The sequence below is a fragment of the Arachis ipaensis genome, chromosome B7 (assembly GCF_059453495.1).
Source record: "Arachis ipaensis isolate K30076 ecotype BB chromosome B7, ASM5945349v1, whole genome shotgun sequence".
Lineage (NCBI taxonomy): Eukaryota > Viridiplantae > Streptophyta > Magnoliopsida > Fabales > Fabaceae > Arachis > Arachis ipaensis.
Window position 1 is genome coordinate 50,357,550 of NC_142442.1, and position 19,728 is coordinate 50,377,277.

Consider the following 19,728-nt stretch of genomic DNA (forward strand, 5'->3'; position numbering starts at 1 on the left):
TACTCATGCGTCAACTTTTCTTTTATTTAATCACATATGCATTGATTTTTCATTAACTTAACATTGGGGTAACTTTGTCCCCTTATTTGTTTATTTATTTATTTAATTGGATAATTTTTTTGGGGTTTTTTTTTAAAAGTAAACATAACATATCAATGCACATGGTTTTTCAATCTTTCTGATCTCACATGAGTAGGTACCCAAATTCTTAATATTTTATCATGACACATTCCCTATTAACCCATGTTCCTACAGTTTCTCCATACTTAGTTGATACACAATCTCTATCTTAAGCTAACCAAAGATTTAATTGGGGTAATTAATTGTTTTTCCACTTAAGGCTAGTGATGTGTTAAAATATAGAACAAATAGGGATTAAAAGGCTCAAGGTGGATAACAAAGGTAATTACAAGGGTAGGCTATTTAGGATAAGTGAGTTAATAATCAAATAATGGCCTCAATCATATGCAAGCATATAAATACACTAAACATTGGACATATAGAGTGGAACAAAATAAAGATTACAATTATATAGAAGAAAACACACAAGAATAAAATATCATGGTTAGATAATGTAACCATACAATTAGGCTAAAAAATCTCACTGGGTTGTGTGTTCTTAGCTATAATTCATGTTCCAATTTACAGTCTTCAAACAAGTTTAACAAAAAAGTTTTAATTTAAATTAGTGAAATATTATAAAATAGAGTCTTGAAAAGAAATTTAGTACTTTAACCAAGCAAACATACATGCAAACAATTATTATCATGCAATCTATTCTATCTAACAAAAGAAAAACTTGAATATTGGTGTTAAGAGAGAGAGCTTACCTCCGGAAGTCAGGTACTGACCGACCTTCCCACACTTAAAGCTTGGCACCGTCCTCGGTGCCATCAGTTAGGAACAAAGGGGGGATGGTAATAGCATCTCCACAGTCGGGGTTGTCATGGCTCCCGGTGCTAGTAGGTGAGGTAGAGTCCGGAGTGTCTGGTTCCTCTTCAGGTGGGTGGTTGCCAACAATCAGCTCCTTGAGGTATGTAAATCGGCGCTTGTTATGGCGCTCTCTTTGCTTTGCTTGTCGGTCAAGCCGGTCCAATCTCTGAAGTATCTGTAGGAGCAACTGATTTATTGAAGGTGCTTGTGATGTGGAAGGAGAAGGAATATCTTCGGCTGGGTCTGTGGTCCGGCTGGTAGTGGCTGCTGCAGGTCTGATTAACTTCCCGTTGGGGACAATCTGATCATCCCGCGGGATTATGGTCTTGGTGTCCCCAGCTTTGTAGGAGACTCCGGCTGCCGAGACTAGATCTGAAACCAAGGCGAAAAAGGGTAGGTTGCCCGCAATCTGTACGTGTCCCATGGCATGCCGGAGGTGTCTTGGTAAGTTGAGAGGCTGGTCTGTAAGGATACACCAAAGGAGAACAGCCATATCTGCAGTGAAGGAGGACTCGTGAGTGCTCGAAAAGATGTAGTGGGACATAATCTGTGCCCACACCCGAGCCTCCAAGGTAAGTGCTGAAGCCAATATGCCCTTAGGTCGGGATCGATGGTATCCATAGATCCATCTGCTGCCAGGTTGTGCGATAACTCTGAGGACATCGTCCCAGTCAAATTTGTATGTCTGGCGCTTGACAGAGGCTTCTTGGTATGCGTCCAACCCTTCTGGAGCAGGGGGAAGATCTAAAGCTCACTGAATGACCCCTTCGGATATAGGGACTTGCTTTTGACGGACATAGACAGATTGCAGGGCTGGCATGTGAAAATTGGAGTAGAATTCAACTACCCATGAGAGGTTGACCTGCCGTGGCTGTCTCCGTAAGAATCTCCATTGTCTGCGCTGAATGCGGGGCTCTACAAAATCAACAATGTGGGTAGGGAGGATGAGTAGGTGCTCATTGTTGTAGTTCTATTCAGCCAGGATGGGGAACTTTTGCTCACAGTAGCGGTTAGTGAACCGCGCAGTGTCCCTTGCTGGAAAAGCTTTCTCGGTTTCATCAACCTTGATGATCCTCTTGACCCGCTTTGTTGTCGGTTTGACTGATGTTGAAGATGGTTCCACAGCTAGCGCTCTTTTTGTTCCTCTCCTTGTCGGTGGTTTGGGAGCAGCTTTCTCTTTACCCTTCTTGGTGGCCATCCTGAAAAGGGAAAAGGAAGGTAACATGTAAAGCCAAGGGTTAAAGTAAGGCGGAGGACAGTACAAGTGATAATCAATGCCAAGGTAAAGAAGGATGTCATTAATACATGGGCGTGACTACATGTGATCAGTTCATCAACGAAAATATAGCAAGTGCATATTATGGCAAGTAGATACAAGATGTTTATTAGCATGCCGGCAAAGGCATGAGTAGCATAGATCAAGCATCAATAGCTAAAATGTATTATCACTCGTAACAAACTAACAATCACATTTGTATTGACAATTATATTCAATTAATAAAATATTAAAAGGATTTTGTGAAAAACAGGCATTGGAGTAGAAGGATAGAATAATTATAAATGCACAATGCCATACGGGCTTTTTCACAAACACTTAGTATGCATGGTAAATATGTTAGTGAAAGTATTAAATTTGAATATGCAAGCAACCCAAAAATAATTAGTGATAATTGTCAAACAACTCCTTAATAATCCACAAGCAATTATAGAAGAAAACAATCACCCAATTAGATTTCTAACACCAAGTAAAATAATGCAAAAAAATAAATAAATAATAAGAAGAGAAGAAAGAAAATAGAAAGAAAGAACCTTGAGAAGAAGGTGATAAAGAGAGGTAATGGAGAATGTGAGGTGAAAAAAATATGATGGAAGGGGGAAGAAGAAGAAAAGAGTAAAGAAAGAAGAAGGAGAAAAAGAAACGAGAATAAAGAAGAAAGAAGAGAAAGAAAGAAAAAAGAAGGAAGAAATTAGGATTGGAAAAGAAAAGATAAGAAAAGTGGCAAATCTGGTGGTGTTGCGCGAGTGACGCGCATGCGAACTCCACGCGTACGCGTGGATCGCGCAAATGGGGGAGGCGACGCGTAGCCGTCGGTCACGCGTACGCGTGACCGTGTTTGTGCTACTTGCGCGAAGGCAGCCTTGCACACGCACAACTCTCTGTTCGTTTTGGGGTGTGTGCCAAAATGGCATACGACGCGTGCGCGTCATTGACGCGTACGCGTGAGTGTTCATAATTTGAAAATGACGCGCACGCGTCAGGGACGCGTACGCGTGAGTGACTTAGTGCCTTGGGCACAGTTCCAGCACTAGGCCATCACAACTTTCGGCCTAACACCTTTTTACGTCAATTTTCCTAGGTCACGCATGCGTGTTATTGATGCGTACGCGTGAGGTGCCAAATATTCAAATGACGCGCACGCGTGAGGGACGCGTGCGCGTGGTGATGCTTGTGCGATTGGCACACTTTCTGCATTGCTCTCACGCAACTTTCTGCCACTTTTTTTTTCTTTATGCAATATACAGATGTAAATGTAGACTATATGCAGAAATCATGAGAAGAGTCACTAAATGAAACCAAGAAGAGAGAAAAGAACGATCATACCATGGTGGGTTGTCTCCCACCTAGCACTTTGCTTTTACGTCCTTAAGTTAGACGGTCTTCAGGCTCATTCTGCTTCTGTTGGTGGGTCCTCCAAGAGGAAGACCTCTAGCTCTTTGTGTTCCTTCATCTTCTCACCTTGATAAAGCTTTAAGCGATGTCCATTGACCTTGATGAAATTGGAACTTGAAAGATGACTCAAGTGGAAGACTCCATATGGCTCTGCTTTCTCCACTCTGTAGGGACCTTCCCATCTGGATCTCAGCTTTCCTGGCATGAGTCTCAGCCTGGAGTTGTAAAGGAGAACCAGATCTCTATGTCTGAACTCTCTTCTTTTGATATGCTTGTCATGCACAGCCTTCACCTTCTCTTTGTATAATCTGGAGTTGTCATTAGCTTCGAGTCGAAGGGTCTCCAGTTCTGCTAGTTTCAGCTTCCTTTCAGCGCCAGCTTTCTCAAATCCCATGTTGCACTCACTCACAGCCCAGAAAGCCTTGTGTTCCACCTCCACTGAGAGGTGGCAAGCCTTTCCGTACACTAAGCGGAAGGGACTCATCCCAATGGGTGTCTTGTACGCTGTCCGATATGCCCAGAGCGCATCAAGAAGTCTGGTGCTCCAGTCCTTCCTATGAGGCTTTACTATCTTCTCTAGAATGTGCTTTATTTCTCTGTTAGATACATCTGCTTGCCTATTAGTCTGAGGATGGTAAGCTGTTGCCACTTTGTGAACAATCCCATGCTTCTTTAGTAAACCTGCTAGTCTCCTGTTACAAAAGTGAGTGCCTTGATCACTCACAATTGCTCGTGGTGATCCAAAGCGACAGATAATATGGTTTCTAACAAAAGAGACAACAGTGTTAGCATCATCAGTGCAGGTAGAAATTGCTTCCACCCATTTAGAAACATAATCTACAGCTAACAGTATATATAAGTAACCACTAGAGTTTGGGAATGGACCCATGAAGTCAATGCCCCAAACATAAAAAATTTCACAAAATAGCATAATCTGTTGGGGCATCTCATCCTTCTTAGATATATTACCAAACCTTTGGCATGGGGGACAAGATTTACAAAAAGTAGCAGTATTCTTAAAAAGAGTGGGCCACCAGAATCCACAGTCTAAAATTTTTCTAGCTATTCTTTGATGGCCAAAATGTCCTCCACTCTCAGAAGAGTGGCAGGCCTCTAAAATGGACTGGAATTCTGATTGGGACACACACCTTCTAATTATTTGGTCAGCACCATACCTCCATAAATATGGGTCATCACATATATAATATTTGGACTCGCTTTTCAGCTTGTCTCTTTGATGCTTAGTAAAATTGGGAGGGAAAGTATGGCTAACTAGATAATTAGCTACAGGTGCATACCAAGGAACTACTTTATATACTGCATGCAAGCTATCAAATGGAAAAACATCATTGATAGGAGTGAAGTCATCCTTGATGTGCTCAAAGTGACTCAAGTGGTCTGCCACTAAATTCTGGGAACCACTCCTATCCTTAATTGCTAAATCAAATTCTTGCAGCAACAGTATCCAACATATTAACCTTGGTTTGGACTCCTTTTTAGCTAATAAATATTTTAGAGCTGTATGGTCAGAGTATACTACCACCTTAATACCAAGTAAATAGGCTCGAAATTTATCCAGAGCGAAAACAATAGCCAGAAGCTCTTTTTCAGTGGTAGTGTAATTAGACTGAGCAGCGTCTAGGGTCTTAGAAGCATAAGCAATGACGAAAGGATCCTTACCTTTGCGCTGAGCCAGCGCCGCTCCTACTGCATGGTTGGAGGCATCACACATAATCTCAAATGGCTGGCTCTAGTCTGGTCCTCTCACAATCGGAGCTTGAGTTAAGGCGATCTTCAGTTGATCAAATGCATTCATTTAGTCCTTATTTAGCTTGAACTCAACATCTTTTTGCAGCAGTCTGGATAAAGGCAATGCTACCTTACTGAAGTCCTTGATAAATCTCCTGTAGAAACCTGCATGGCTAAGGAACGAACGGACTTCCCCCACGGAGGAGGGGTAAGATAAACTAGAAATGACATCTACCTTTGTTGGATCTACAGAAATACCAGTATTAGAAACAATGTGTCCTAGTACAATACCTTGTTTTACCAAAAAGTGACATTTTTCAAAATTTAGAACAAAGTTTGAACTAACACACCTGTCTAATACTCTAGCTAAACTATCCAAGCAAAGGCCAAATGAATCACCATATACGCTAAAATCATCCATGAAAACTTCCATACAGTTCTCAATAAGATCTGAGAAGATACTCATCATGCATCTTTGGAAAGTAGCCGGTGCATTACATAAGCCAAAAGCATCCTTTTGTATGCATACCTTCCAAAGGGATATGTAAAAGTAGTCTTTCCCTGATCTTCAGGAGCTATATGAATCTGAAAATAGCCTGTATAACCATCTAAAAATCAGTAATGTGATTTACCTGACAGGCGGTCAAGCATCTGATCAATAAATGGCAATGGGTAATGATCCTTGCGAGTAGCTTGGTTAAGACGCCTGTATTCAATGCAAACTCTCCATGAATTCTGCACTCTAGTTGTCAGGAGCTCTCCATGCTCATTCTTTACTGTTGGGACTCCAGACTTCTTGGGCACCACTTGTACTGGACTGACCCATTCACTATCTGAGATGGGGTAGATGATATCTGCTTCAAGTAGTCTGGTCGTCACTTCTTTATTAACAACTTCTAAGATGGTGGGGTTCAGTCTCCTTTGAGGTTGACGGACATGTCTTGCTCCCTCTTCTAAAAATATCCTATGCTCACAAACTTGAGAGCTGATGCCTACTATATCTGCCAAGCTCCACCCAATTGCTTTCTTGTGTCTTCTCAGCACACTGAGCAGCTGTTCCTCCTATTGGGAAGTGAGTTCCCTTGCAATGATAACTGGGAGCTTCTGATGATCCTCAAGGTAAGTATACTTGAGGTGGGGTGGAAAGGGCTTTAATTCCAATTTCTTCTCATGGCTAGGCACTTAATCATCTGGAGCCAGCGATGGTTGTAACGTGTCTTCATCTTGTCCAGGGGGTGTCCCCACACTTGCATCTTGCTCCATGTGCCTCTCTTCTACTTTCTCCTGGTGAACTGCAGCTACCGCCTCATCAATGATGTCGCACTGGAAGATGGAATGATCTTCAGGAGGATGCTTCATAGCTTCATCCAGATTGAAGCTCACTGCTATGCCATCTATCTCAAAAGAGTAAGTTCCTGAGAAGGCATCCATCTTGAACTTTGAAGTCTTCAGGAAAGGCCTTCCAAGCAGGATGGATGATGGTCTTCCTAAGTCATTAGGGGGCATCTCCAAAATATAAAAGTCAATAGGAAATGTGAGACCCTTAATGCTCACCAGCACGTCCTCAGCAATTCCAACCACAGAGATAATGCTTTTATCTGCTAAAACAAAATGAGCTGCCGACCTTTTTAAGGGAGGAAGCCTCAAAGCATCATATACAGACAATGGCATTATACTAACACACGCTCCTAAATCACACATACAGTCAGAAAATTTCACACCATCTATAGTAATAGTAACCATGCATGGACTTGGGTCACTACATTTTTCAGGTATATCACCCACTAAAGCAGAAATGGAACTACCTAGAGGAATAGTTTCTAAATTCTATAATTTATCTTTATGCATGCACAAATCCTTTAGAAACTTAGCATATTTAGGTACCTGCTGAATGGCATCCAAAAGTAGAATGGTTACCTCAACCTTTTTGAATATTTCTACCATTTTAGGGTCTAGTTCCATCTGCTTTCTGGACTTCCTAGCAAGGTGTGGAAATGAGATAGGAATGGCGCCACTTGCAGCTTCTGCGTCCCTTGGTGCTCCATTCCTTGATTGAGCTGCTTCTTCTTCAACCAAGTCTTGTACTACATCCTCTTCTTCATCATCCTCTACCTCCACAACATTTTCAACTTGAATGTTTTCCTTTGAGCTTGGCTCCTCATGATTCCTCTCTTGCAGTGTGGTTCCGGACCTCAAAGTGATGGCATTGATGCCACCTTTGGGGTTGCGTATAGGTTGAGAAGGAATTGTACTGGAGCTTGAAGGTTGAGTGTTGGAGGTATTCGGCGATCCCATCTAAGAGACGAGAGCTTCTATAGCAGAAGTCAGACCAGTAAGTGTGTTTTCAATGGTCGTTTGTCTTTGTGCAAGAGAGTGAAGCAACTCGTCATTGGGAGAGGAAGATGGGTAAGTGATTTGGGGGACCTGCTGTTGGTTGTTCTGAGGCGCTTGGGACTGCCTTTGGTGAGGTGCTCTGTAAGGCTGGTTTTGGTTATGCTATCTGTTGTTGTTGTTCTCCCTCTGATTTCCATTGTTGTCTCTACCTCCTCTATTGTAGTTGTCCCTCCATCCTTGGTTGGAATTATCTCTCCATCCCTGGTTGGAATTATCTCTCCACATCTGGTTGGAGTTGTCTTACCAACCTTGATTGTGGTTTCCACCTTGGTTGTAATTGCCGCCTTGTTGATTGTATCCTTGATTCGGGCGGTCATAGAAATTATGAGTAGCTGCCAAGGTGTTGTCTTCTTGTTGGAGCTGCGGACACTCATCAGTGTAATGAGTGTAATCAGCACGTATTCCACATACTCTTTGAGGAACCAACTGTTGACTTTGTTGTGGTGAGGGAGGCTAAGATTGTTGTTGATTTAGCTGTATCTGCTTCAGTAGGTTGGTCATCTCACATATGGCATGTGTGAAGGCAGTAGTCTCACTACTAGAGGAAACCTCTGTAACAGCCTTGGGGTGGTTGTTCCTGTGCCTGTGATTCCGAGTGGACTCAGCTAGGTCGCTGATCAGTTGCCACGCTTCATCTGCGGTCTTGTACTTTTTCAGAGAACTATTACTTGCACCATCCAATGTAGTCTTATCCCAAGGCTTCATGCCTTGAGTGAAGTAGCTGATCAATGCCAACTTGTCAATCATGTGATGGGGGCATGCGTCCAGAAGATTCTTGAAGCGCTCTCAATACTCATAAAGAATCTCTGATTCGCCTTGAATAATACAGGAGATCTCTTTTCTCAGTCTATCTGTAACTTCAGCTGGAAAGTATTTTTCCAAGAATTCTCTCCTGAGCGTATCCCAGTTGGTAACAATTGCTTCAGGTTGGGAGTAGTACCACTCCCTCGCCTTTCCCTCAAGAGAAAATGGAAAGGCGGTTAACAGGATAGAAGTTTCATCTGTACCGTGACGCCTAACAGTAGAATAGGCTGTCTGAAAATCTTTGAGGTGCTTGATAGGCTCCTGAGCCGATAAGCCATGAAACTTAGGTATTAAGTTAATTAGCGCAGTCTTCAGTTCAAAATCTGCGGCCAGATTTGGGTGACGTACTTGATATGGTTGCATAGTAAAGTCTGGAACTCCAGCTTCCTGGAGAGTAATCCTCCTGGGCTCCGCCATATTACCTGCACCTAAATCAACCGAATTATTAGAAAAGGAGATTGTTTCTTCTATAGACGACGCTTCAGATTCGCCCTCAGATGAGACTAGTGAATTGATAATAACCACTTCACCACCCTCAGAGGCTAACCTACGTCGAGCTCGCCTAATATGTGAAATAGTTCTTTTAATTTCAGGATCAAATGCGGCTAAGCTTGGATCAGGTAGTGAACGCGTCATTCAACGAAAGAAACATACAGCTCATGGTAAAAAAATAAAATAAAATATGCAAACAAATACAATTAAAAATATTTACACTAACTAATAATTTAGCACACTATTGCAACTCCCCGGCAACGGCGCCAAAAATTGATGCGGGCGAAAATCAGCCAATTAAGAAATTAATATAAGAAATACGTTGCGAGTATAGTTTCTTAACCAGCAAAAATCCGCTTATCAATTTAGAAAGGTTGTCACAAAATTAGAATAAAAATACTGGGAGTATGAATCCCAAGTCGCCTCCCAACGAGTTGAGAAAAGCGTGCTATCTTATTAATCAGGAGTTTTTCGAGAATTTTTGAGAGTTGGAGAACGGAAAAATAAATAATCACAAATCAAAGCAATGTAAATTAAAAGAGATTTGTATAATCAAATAAAAAGTCTTGACTCGGGGAATGATTAATTGGAAGTTCTGTCCTTGTTGGAATTCTCTCAAGTGTAGTATCAAGAGGTTGTTGTTTTCACTTAGTTAACCCTTACTAAATAAAGGAAAGTCAAGTGATTGAGCTAACTCTTATTCGCAAATCCTAATCCTCTCCCTTGGGAAGGACTAGCGTTAGTAAATAGAGAATTAGCCAACAAATTTTAATTTAACTAATCACTTGAGCATTTCAACTCTAGGGTCTCCATTTAATCAACCCCCAAGTCAAGTTGGGAGTCTACTCTATTGACATGAAAATTACTTGCACAGAATTAAAAAGGGAATAAAAGAAAGACATGATAAACAATAACTGGAAATTAATTAAAAGTAAGAGTAATCCCTTGCATTAATAAATTCTAAAAACAATCCAATTGTAACTCTGAGCAAAGATCAAGGATATGGAAGAGTAAGGGAATAAGAAAACAAACTAGAATAGTAACTTCAACGGAGGTAATGACTCTTCTCAATATCCAAAGCAAAAGCATAAAATTAGAAAAACTATAAATGTGTAGAAAACCTAGAGGAAGAGTAATTTCTCTCTGAGATTCCAATCTAAAAATCTCAAAATAAACTAATGAGAATGTGTATGTATGTTGAGTCTCTACTGTCCCCTGGCTCTAGTCTGTGTTTCTGGGCTGGAAACTGGGTCCAAACTCGGCTCAAAATCGCCCCCAGCATTTTCTGCAACTTCTGCAGATTGCGCATGTCACGCGTGAGTCACTGGTCATCTTCGCGTATCACGCGTACGCGTCAGGCACGCACACGCGTCGTCTTGCAGAACTCCAATCCACGCGTACGCGTCAGGTACGCGCACGCGTCGCTGTAAAAATCTCCATATCACGCGCACGCGTGAGCCATGCGTGCGCGTCGATGCTCGTTGGTTGGCTCCTTTATTTCTTGTGCTCCTTCCATTTCTGCAAGCTTCCTCTCCATCCTTTAAGTCATTCCTGCCCTATAAAGCCTGAAAACACTGAGCACACAGATCACGGCATTGAATGGTATAAAGGGGAATTAAAATGTACAAATTTAAGGTTTAGGAAGCAAGTTTTTAACCATAGGATAAAACTAGGAAGGAATTGTAAAACCATGCAATTTTTATGAATAAGTATGCAAAGACTTGATAAAAACCACTCAATTGAGCACAAGATAAACCATAAAATAGTGGATTATCACTTTTCAACACATTACATACACCAATGTTTTTCCTAGGATCTACCCAATCTTATCTGGGACAAATCCATATTCTAACCTAATCTGAACTTGACTAGACCTCAATCTAGTTTTCAACAGCAAAGTGCTAACCCAACTTACCAGGGAATCCCTACCTCTGAGACATCTTATGGCTTTTTTTCATAGTTTATCTCACTGCCTTTTACCTCTCATTGGCTTTTTCTTACAAACCTCACTGTGTTAATCTTTTTCAATGAGACTCAGACAAACTAAACTGAGAAAAAGGAAATACTAAATGAACAACATGAAGGAGAAGAACTCAATCAACTTGGGTAGCTATGAGAATTGAATTCTGTGCTTTTTACTTACTTTCTTTCCCTTCAACACTTGGTCATTCACCCTTATTATAGAAGAGTGAAGCTTCTATGGTTGAATCAAGTTCAACCCTAACACTGTCTTCTTCTCCATCATTAGAGTCTTGCAGCGGCTTCATCATAGAGGTGAGAGAAAAACCGAATCTGTTGCATGCAACACACCCATTCTCTCTCATCCTTTTTCTTCAAGATTTTTCAATCTTGACCGTGGAGCTTTGCTTTGGCTCCAGGTTTTATTTTTGAGCGTTGATCTTCTGTTTTTCAGTTTTGACTTTGATTTTTCCATTGTTGCTTGATTTGTGTTTGAGACTTTGTTGATTTCTTCTTGGTTTCTTGGTGTAGCACAAATGAGAGAAGATGCTTTTTGATGAGCTTTGACCGAATGCAACTTATTACTCGATTGTAGCCCATTCTTCTTGCTTAGTTTTGGCAACAAGCTTTTTGTCCTGCAATACTCCATAGCTTCTGCACTTTTCTTTTCTTTCTTTCTTTCTTGCTAAGTGACGTGACCAAAGTGAAAAGAGAGAGGAGAGAGAAGAGAAGACTTTTGGCTATCGGAGGAAGTTTCAAGGAAATTAATTGGAATAAATTTGGGGTTCAAGTATCTAAAAGTGGGAGTAGGTAACCCATATGAGGCTTGAAGGATTTTGGACTCATTATCTTATTTCCTCATATTCGGTTTATGGACATGTGATAGAGCTTGGCTTGGTTCTAATTGGACCAAAGATTGTGGTCTTGATGATTTTCATTTTTGGGCCAAGTGTTTTATATATTTGCTTGCACACTAAACCAAATACATTAAACAAACAATTGGTAATAATAATGTTTGTTCATCACTTAGGTTAGTTTTCCAAATTCAACATGTACGTATATACAACTCAAAACATCTCTGGGATCTGGCCCATATAGGAAGCCCCTAATCTGACGTCCAGACTAGTCTAGTTTTCTAACCTGATCTCTCGAAAAATAAAAGTGAGAATCTAAAACAAAAGAAACACTAAACGGGAGTGCTGCCAAAAGAAGATGCTGATGTCGCTACCTAATCGCTGTTAGAAGTCCACGATCTCTGTATCCATCTCGGGATCATCATCGGCCTCAGAAGTTAGAACCACAATCTCAATCTCCTCAACGTCCTCGTCGTCAGAAATAACGATGACCTCTGGTGTACTTTGGGGACTACTATCACTGCTGTCGCCTGCGAAAACTATACTACTAGGAGAAATATGCTCAACTGTTGAGGGCAGACCAAACACCGTGGCGAAAGTTCCGATCGGCTCTATGATGAAAGGGTCAAAGGAGCAAGCAGAATGCGACTCTATCAACATATCCAATCCCACTCGAGGAGATTCAGGAATGTAGTCATCGACGACAAAGTCAGGCTCAGGCACTACCTGTCTATCCTAATGTGCTGGAACGGGACCTCCATACATGTGATCAAAAGGATGGTGAATAGAATTGGGATGTAACCATGACAGTGGAAAATCATACGGTGCATCGGGATCGAAGAGAGGAGAAGCTATTTTTGAGACCCTTACCCAGTTTTAGACCGGTGAAATCACACTACTTTTCGGTCTATTTTTGATTCCCTTAAATAATCATACTACTTAAATAATGACCGGGTCTATTTTTGATACCCTTACTCAATTCTAAATACGGTAAAATCCAACTAAATTAGCCCCAAAGTATTCGGATCCGAACCGGATCGTCGGATCAAACCGAGTCATGTGAACTTCTAATTTTACATAATGTTATGGCTCGAAGAAGTGAAAAAGTGGTAGTTTTATTTTATTTTATTTTGTGTTTTTTAGGTAAAAGTTCTTGTTTGTAAGACTAAGAAAAAGTGGTAGTTGGTTGGGTCATTTTTTTTGGTTTTAAAGAAGACGTTAAAGACAAAATAAAAAAAATGAGAGAAGCATCGATCAAAATGAAAAAAAAAAAAATTTGAGAAGCGGGTCGGATAGAACGGTGAAGGATTAGGATTGGGTCAGATTAAGAGAACCCAATAGGCAAATAGCAAAAGATTTCTCTGGATAATGCAATTATCCGATGACTTGGCATTTGGCACACTCCACATAACACTCTCTCTCTCAGTCCCCCCCTCTCTCTCTCTGTCGTTAGTTGAAACTTAGTTGCAAGAATGGGTGTCTCTTTCCTTTCAACTCTTCCTTCTCTTCTTCCACTTGCTCATGATTCACCACCTACTACCACCACCACCACCATCAGACACCACCCTCGTTTAGTAAGTTTTGCTCTTCAATATACTTCATTCTTTTATTTTTTTCTACATTCTACACAATGTGCCTGCAATTCTTGTTTGCCAATTTGAACAATGCTGTGATGTTGTTGCATTGTTTGTAACACAACATATTTATTTTATTAGCTCTTACTTATCATCATACCCGTTGTTCAATGTGCTCATGTTAGGTAACAATTTGTGGTTATAATAAAATCAAAGCCAGTTATCATGTTATTGACGAAGGACATTTCAGTTTGAAAAGAAGAGACATTCTTAAATCCCTTGGGATGACTATTGGCTTGGTAAGTTCTATTCATACAAAAATTCAGAGAAGTTAAATTAGTCCATTATTTCTAATTTTTATTTGGGTAAAGTATCGTTTGGATAATCAACGTTGTCCTTTAAGTTTTTTTCATTTTCTCCCAAGCGTTTTAAAGTAACCTTTAAAAAAATAATAATAACATTAGTTTTTTTTTTTTTTTTTTTTTTGCATTTTTCTTTTCTTTCGTTTTTGTTTTGTTTTGTTTTGTTTTCATTTTTTTTTTCTCTTTTCCCTATCAAATTAGTCCTAATACCTGTATAAACAGCATCTTGTACCCACATGGAATCAAATGGCTCTGCATATATATTGACATTGTGTACAGACTACGAGTGATGAATATAAATATTTACTCTAATATTAACTAACATATACACTTACTGCGTTAGATTAATGTGATAATGAGTTGTATCTGTTGTAGGAATTGATAGGAAGCTCTGGATCCCTTGTTGGAACTGCTAATGCCGCTGATTTGATACAGCGCAGACAGCGTTCTGAATTCCAGTGTAAGGTCCTCCAGGTCTACATTTTCATGCCATTGTTAATCTGTCAAAGGCCAACTGTTTTTTCCTTGTTTAGTTTCTAACATTCTATTCTTGCAGCGAAGATTAAGGGAACTCTTTTTACAGCCATAAAGGTATATTATGTTGTGCTGACTTACATCTTATAACTGTAAAACCTGTCTTCATTTAGAATTTACAAATGTCATACTCCTTACGAGTTTATAGTTTAACTAGAAAATAGAATTCCGTGGTGGATTCAACTTAATTCGACATTTGGTTATTTTTCAGGGAAATCCTGATCTAGTTCCATCCTTGCTAACACTGGCTTTAAATGATGCTGTGACCTATGATAAGGTGAAAGAAAAAAACAAAAGAATAAATCGTATACACAATCACTCACACATAGAGATAGTTGTCTTCCATCAGTTACGATAAGTGCTGATTGGTGTCTGCTTAAGTTTGTAGGCAACAAAATCGGGTGGCCCGAATGGCTCTATACGATTCAGGTACTTCTTTTTCTTTGGAATTAGCATTCATGGAACTGTTCCCTATAACTGATGAAGCTTAGTTCTTTAAGCACAGTGATGTTAAATATTACCAAAGTAGATACTTCATATTCTCTACAAAAAGGTATCAGATAAATAAGGTGCATTGAGATGGAGTTAGTTCTACATCGAAAATTTCTACATTTTTATGTTTATGTTTACTATATCTTAGATTTTCTGGTTATGCAGTTGGTTCTTCAATCTTCAGAAATGAATTCATTTTGAAACTTCAATTTGATAACTATAATTTTCTATCCTTTTTCTCATCTTCCTGAAGCTCAGAAATAAGTAGACCTGAAAATAGGAGACTATCTGGTGCCTTGAGTTTAATAGAGGAAGCAAAAAAGGAGATAGATTCATATTCAAAAGCTGGACCCATATCATATGCAGATCTAATCCACTATGCAGGTTATACTTTCTTTTACCACAAAGTTGAACAGTAACAGTTAATAGTTATGTACCATACATGTTACACCTATACCTATTGATCATTCCTATAAATTCATTTGAAATTAAGTTGCATAGAGCTTGCTTAGATATATTTGAATTCCCCCAACTCAATGTCACTATTTTTCTTTTGTAGCACAAAGTGCTGTTAAGTCTACATTTATAGCTGCTGCGATTCGAAAATGTGGTGGAAATGAGGAGAAAGGGAATTTACTGTACACTGCATATGGATCAAATGGGCAGGTATGGCTTTTGAGATATTACAAATATTTTTTGATGTCCATCAATATCTTCATCACACATTGCTAAGAGTATGTTCGAGAATATGATTTTAGAGGAATTGAAGGGATTGAGGTGTAACTATGAGTGCATTTTACTCCAAGTTGTCTCCTATATATGCATGAAATTAAGTAAAGAAACTAAGAAAGAACTAGTCTTTGGGCTCTTGTTTGCAACTATCCCATCCTCTTGCTCTGTGAGCCGTGCTGTTAAATACTCTCAGTTTGGCCTATTATGCTTTTGCAAGTCTAGGAAGGCCAATTAAGGGATTTAAAAAAGTTTATAGGACGAAATGTACAAAGAAAAAAGAGAAAATAGGGGGGTTGCAGCTGTAAATAACAAGAATTGAGTTACCGTTATAGGAATACACTCTTGTCATTTTTTCAGTTTCAAGAAAGGATTGGGATCTAGGCTGTGGTGAGCACTCTCGGTGCTCTCGTTCTGTTGGCTGTTTTGTTGCTTCTGTTTACTTTAATAGAGTTCCATTACATGTTCATACTTTGATCAAATAATGCATATTTTTTATTTTTTTGATCCCAGTGGGGACTGTTCGACAAGCAATTTGGTAGGGAAGATGCTCAAGAGCCGGATCCAGAGGGGAGAGTTCCCTTATGGGAGAAAGCAAGTGTTCAGGAAATGAAAGACAAGTTTTCTGCTGTAGGCCTTGGTCCTCGCCAGGTATTTCACATATTTGATTACTGAAATATTGCAGGAAAACATGCTAAAGATGGGATGCATGGATAGAAATGATATAGTGACATAGGTTTGTATGTTGCAAAATTTATGTTTGCCTCACATGAACTTTTTCCCTCTAGAGGATGGCATGATCATGATGAAAAGAATGTTTTCGCGCACAGTTTTATGTATACTGTTTGTTTCTTTTTTTCCATGCGCTTTCAGTTTTCTGGATAGAAGCCTAGTTTATTTATGATGCTATCTTACTATTTCATGCTTATGCTTTTGAAACCTGCATCATGTTTTCCGTCTATTATGAACTCAAACCATGTAAAACTTTAACCATTCCACTGCCATAGAAATGTTTATATGCCAACAAAAGTAACAGTTCCCTTCTACCTTTCTTTTAGTACCTGCTTGCACTAGTCTAATGTCAAGGTATATGCTAGTTATTCCTTCAATTTGAAACTTCTTGCACCATACTCTTGTTCCCACTTAATTATAGATACTCCATAGATTTTGTTTTTCTGCGTGTGTTTTTTTTAGGGATAGGTTATGTTGACTTCCCCTGAAATTATGTGATACACAGGCAATACTCTTTGATTTCTCATACTTAAATTATAAAATATAGGTGTATCTAGTGTTATATAACTTATAACTCATAGGAGATTTATTATATACTTATAAAGTAAGGGGTCTTCTGTATCATATCCCCTAACTCATCGGACTTGAATGTGAAGATTATGAAAGTTTACTATGATAAAAACGAAAAACAATGAAGGAAGTTGATGTTACTAACCTATTTCTTCTTGTTTGGTCAGCTGGCTGTTCTTTCTGCATTCTTAGGCCCTGATCAGGCTGCGACAGAGGCCAAATTGGCCTCCGATAAAGACGTTGCTCCATGGGTTGATAAATACCAACGGAGCCGCGAAACAGTCTCGCAGACTGATTATGAGGTAAGTATATTTGTGTGGCATAAAAGCAGCAGACATGCAACAGAGATAACCTGAATTGTCTCAATTGTCCTATCGAAGTTAGGGATGTCAGGGGGATGGGGTGCCAAATAAAATCCCGGCGGTACCATTTCCCGTCTCCCCACCGTCCCTACAAAATTCCAGTAAAATTATCTTATATAACATAACATCTATAATTTTAAATATATATAACATTAGTCACATCTAAAATTACATAATTATTCTAATGACAATTAATGAATACTAAATAAAATAATTTTAAATTATCTAGATTAATTTTTTATTGTCTCTCAAATATTATTACTCCTAAAATACAATATACTAATACAATTAATTTAATTAGATTTATATCTATACAAAATATCTAAATTAAGAATTATTCTTTAAGGACAAATTAGATATTTTATCAATAAATCTTCACATCCAAGTGATTTAACAAACTCTTTTAGATTCACGCACTTCTTTTTCATGCTTTCTTCTCCCCTCGTGCTTCTTCTTTAAATTCACGCACACACATTGTTCTTCACCCTCTAATGCTACGTTGTCGTCTTCTTCTTCTTTTTTTATTATTTTTCTCTTTTGTTATCGTCGTTATTGTTGTCGTTATCATCGAATTTTTATCATATTGATGATATTTTTTTAATCCAAAATTGATTTAGATGTGTTTTTGTTCAAAATTGACTTGGTCTATGCTTGTTTTGAAACGAGTTTGTTTGGGTATCATCATCATTAAATAATTTCGGTTCATTCAAAATTTAATTTTCGCTTCATTTTGGATGTAAATAAGGTACACTTCTAATAATTTAATTTTGTTTGTGTGCTTGCTTTTGAATGCAACCATTAAGTAATTTCGTTTTGTTCTGGATTTAAATAAGGTGCACTTGGTCTGTGCTTGTTTTGAAACGAGTTTGTTTGTGTATCGTCATCATTAAGTAATTTTCGGTTCATTCAAAATTTAATTTTCGGTTCATTCTGGATGTAAATAAGGTGCACTTCTGAATAACTTGTACAAATCTTTTCATTTTCCAATTCGATTCGATCCATTCATTCGTAGAACTATTTACTCGATCGCAGACATTTCGGGAACACCTCTAATAGAGGGACAAATAGTCAATTTTGAAAGAACTTATTGTAAACCTCTTTCTGATCATTCAATTTTGTTTGTGTGCTTGTTTTCAAACGCAACCATTAAGTAATTTCGTTTCATTCTAGATTTAAATAAGGTGCACTTGGTCTGTACTTGTTTTGAAACGAATTTGTGTATTGTCATCATTAAGTAATTTCGGTTCATTCGAAATTTAGTTGTCGGTTCATTCTGGATGTCAACAAGGTACACTTCTGAGCATTATGTTTTCGAACTGAGTTTGTGTCACAATCATTTCGGTTCATTTCTGAGTGAATTAAGGTGCATTTGGACTCATTGTTCTGCACAATTCAAAACTCTTCTTCCTCACCTTTTATTGCTTCTTCTTCCTTTTTATTTTTTTCTTTTTCATCTTATTTCATTTTGTTATAATTCTTGTTATTTCACTCTCTTGAGAGGAATAAAACCAATAAAAAAATAAAACAAAGAAGAAAAAACACATAATACTACAAAATCTCCAAAGAGAGGCGGAGGAAAAAAAAAAAAAACACAACAACAACAACAGTAGTAACAAAAGAATGACGATAAGGAAAAAACATGCGAAGGAGGAGGAACGCAAAAAAGAAGAAGACGGTGATAATGTAAAACCTTACATGCGAACGTAAATGACTTGGTTGAAAGAATGACGTGTGAGCGCATAATCATGCTTTTTTTAATGAGAGTGATTTTTGTTGATGTTAAATCTGATTGGTTGGACTTGGATGGCAATAATATTTAGATGTTTAATAGATCTGATATTTTATATATTTCAAAAATCTTGGAGAGCGGGGTGGAAATCCCTGCTCGGATTACCAAACTTGCCTCAAGAAACTTTGCCCCCTTCCCTCCCCTCCCCGGATATTAATCACCATCTTGGAGGCCCCATTCAGAGCTTTCCCGCGGAGAACTTGGCGCAATGAGGAATATTGCCATCCTTAATTGAAGTATTAGCCTTTATGAGTTGTGACAATCATATTGGTATGGTGACCAAATTATGATCAACAATTCAATACGCATTCCTGACTCCTTTTTATCTTTTGGATTCTTTCTAAGGTGCTGTTTAATTTGAAAAATTACCTGCTACTTAATTTTTTTCCTGTAATTTTTCAGGTTGATCTGATTACCACTTTCACAAAATTGAGTACATTGGGCCAACAAATCAACTACGAGGCATATACATATGCTCCTCCAAAGATCGACATTACCAAACTCAAATTGTAGAAATGTAGGGCCATGTGATCTTTTTGCTTCCTCCCAAAAGACACAACCTGAATTTCAATTTTTGACTTATCATTCTCTTTATTTTGTATTTTGTATGCAAAACCTTATTAATTGATGTACATTTAGTGAGAGAACACCGTTATCCCCAAGCAATGTTGAAGAAAAATCAATTTCAAAGAATGGAAGAGAATTCCATTCATTCCAATCTCTTAGAA

At 38.7% G+C, this 19,728-nt stretch overlaps 1 protein-coding gene and 1 non-coding gene across 3 annotated transcripts; both read left to right on the forward strand.

Annotated features, from left to right (window-relative positions):
- Positions 1-8,488: 8,488 nt before the first annotated feature.
- Positions 8,489-8,596, forward strand: LOC148551123 (small nucleolar RNA R71). The gene has a single exon (XR_015893881.1). It is a non-coding gene; the product is annotated as a small nucleolar RNA R71 (small nucleolar RNA).
- A 4,628-nt stretch (positions 8,597-13,224) lies between these two features.
- Positions 13,225-19,728, forward strand: TL29 (ascorbate peroxidase 4). 2 transcript variants are annotated; one of them, XR_015892115.1, is made up of 11 exons: positions 13,225-13,430; positions 13,616-13,729; positions 14,168-14,252; positions 14,349-14,383; positions 14,538-14,603; positions 14,715-14,755; positions 15,072-15,202; positions 15,378-15,484; positions 16,061-16,198; positions 17,017-19,270; positions 19,403-19,728. XR_015892115.1 is itself a non-coding variant. In XM_016310871.3 (11 exons), the coding sequence occupies exons 1-11, from the start codon at positions 13,329-13,331 to the stop codon at positions 19,511-19,513; spliced, it is 1,065 nt and encodes a 354-aa protein (XP_016166357.1). In that variant the 5' UTR covers positions 13,225-13,328; the 3' UTR covers positions 19,514-19,728. The 2 variants fall into 2 exon arrangements, 1 of the variants encoding a protein (XP_016166357.1); XM_016310871.3 differs by having other exon boundaries at positions 17,017-17,151.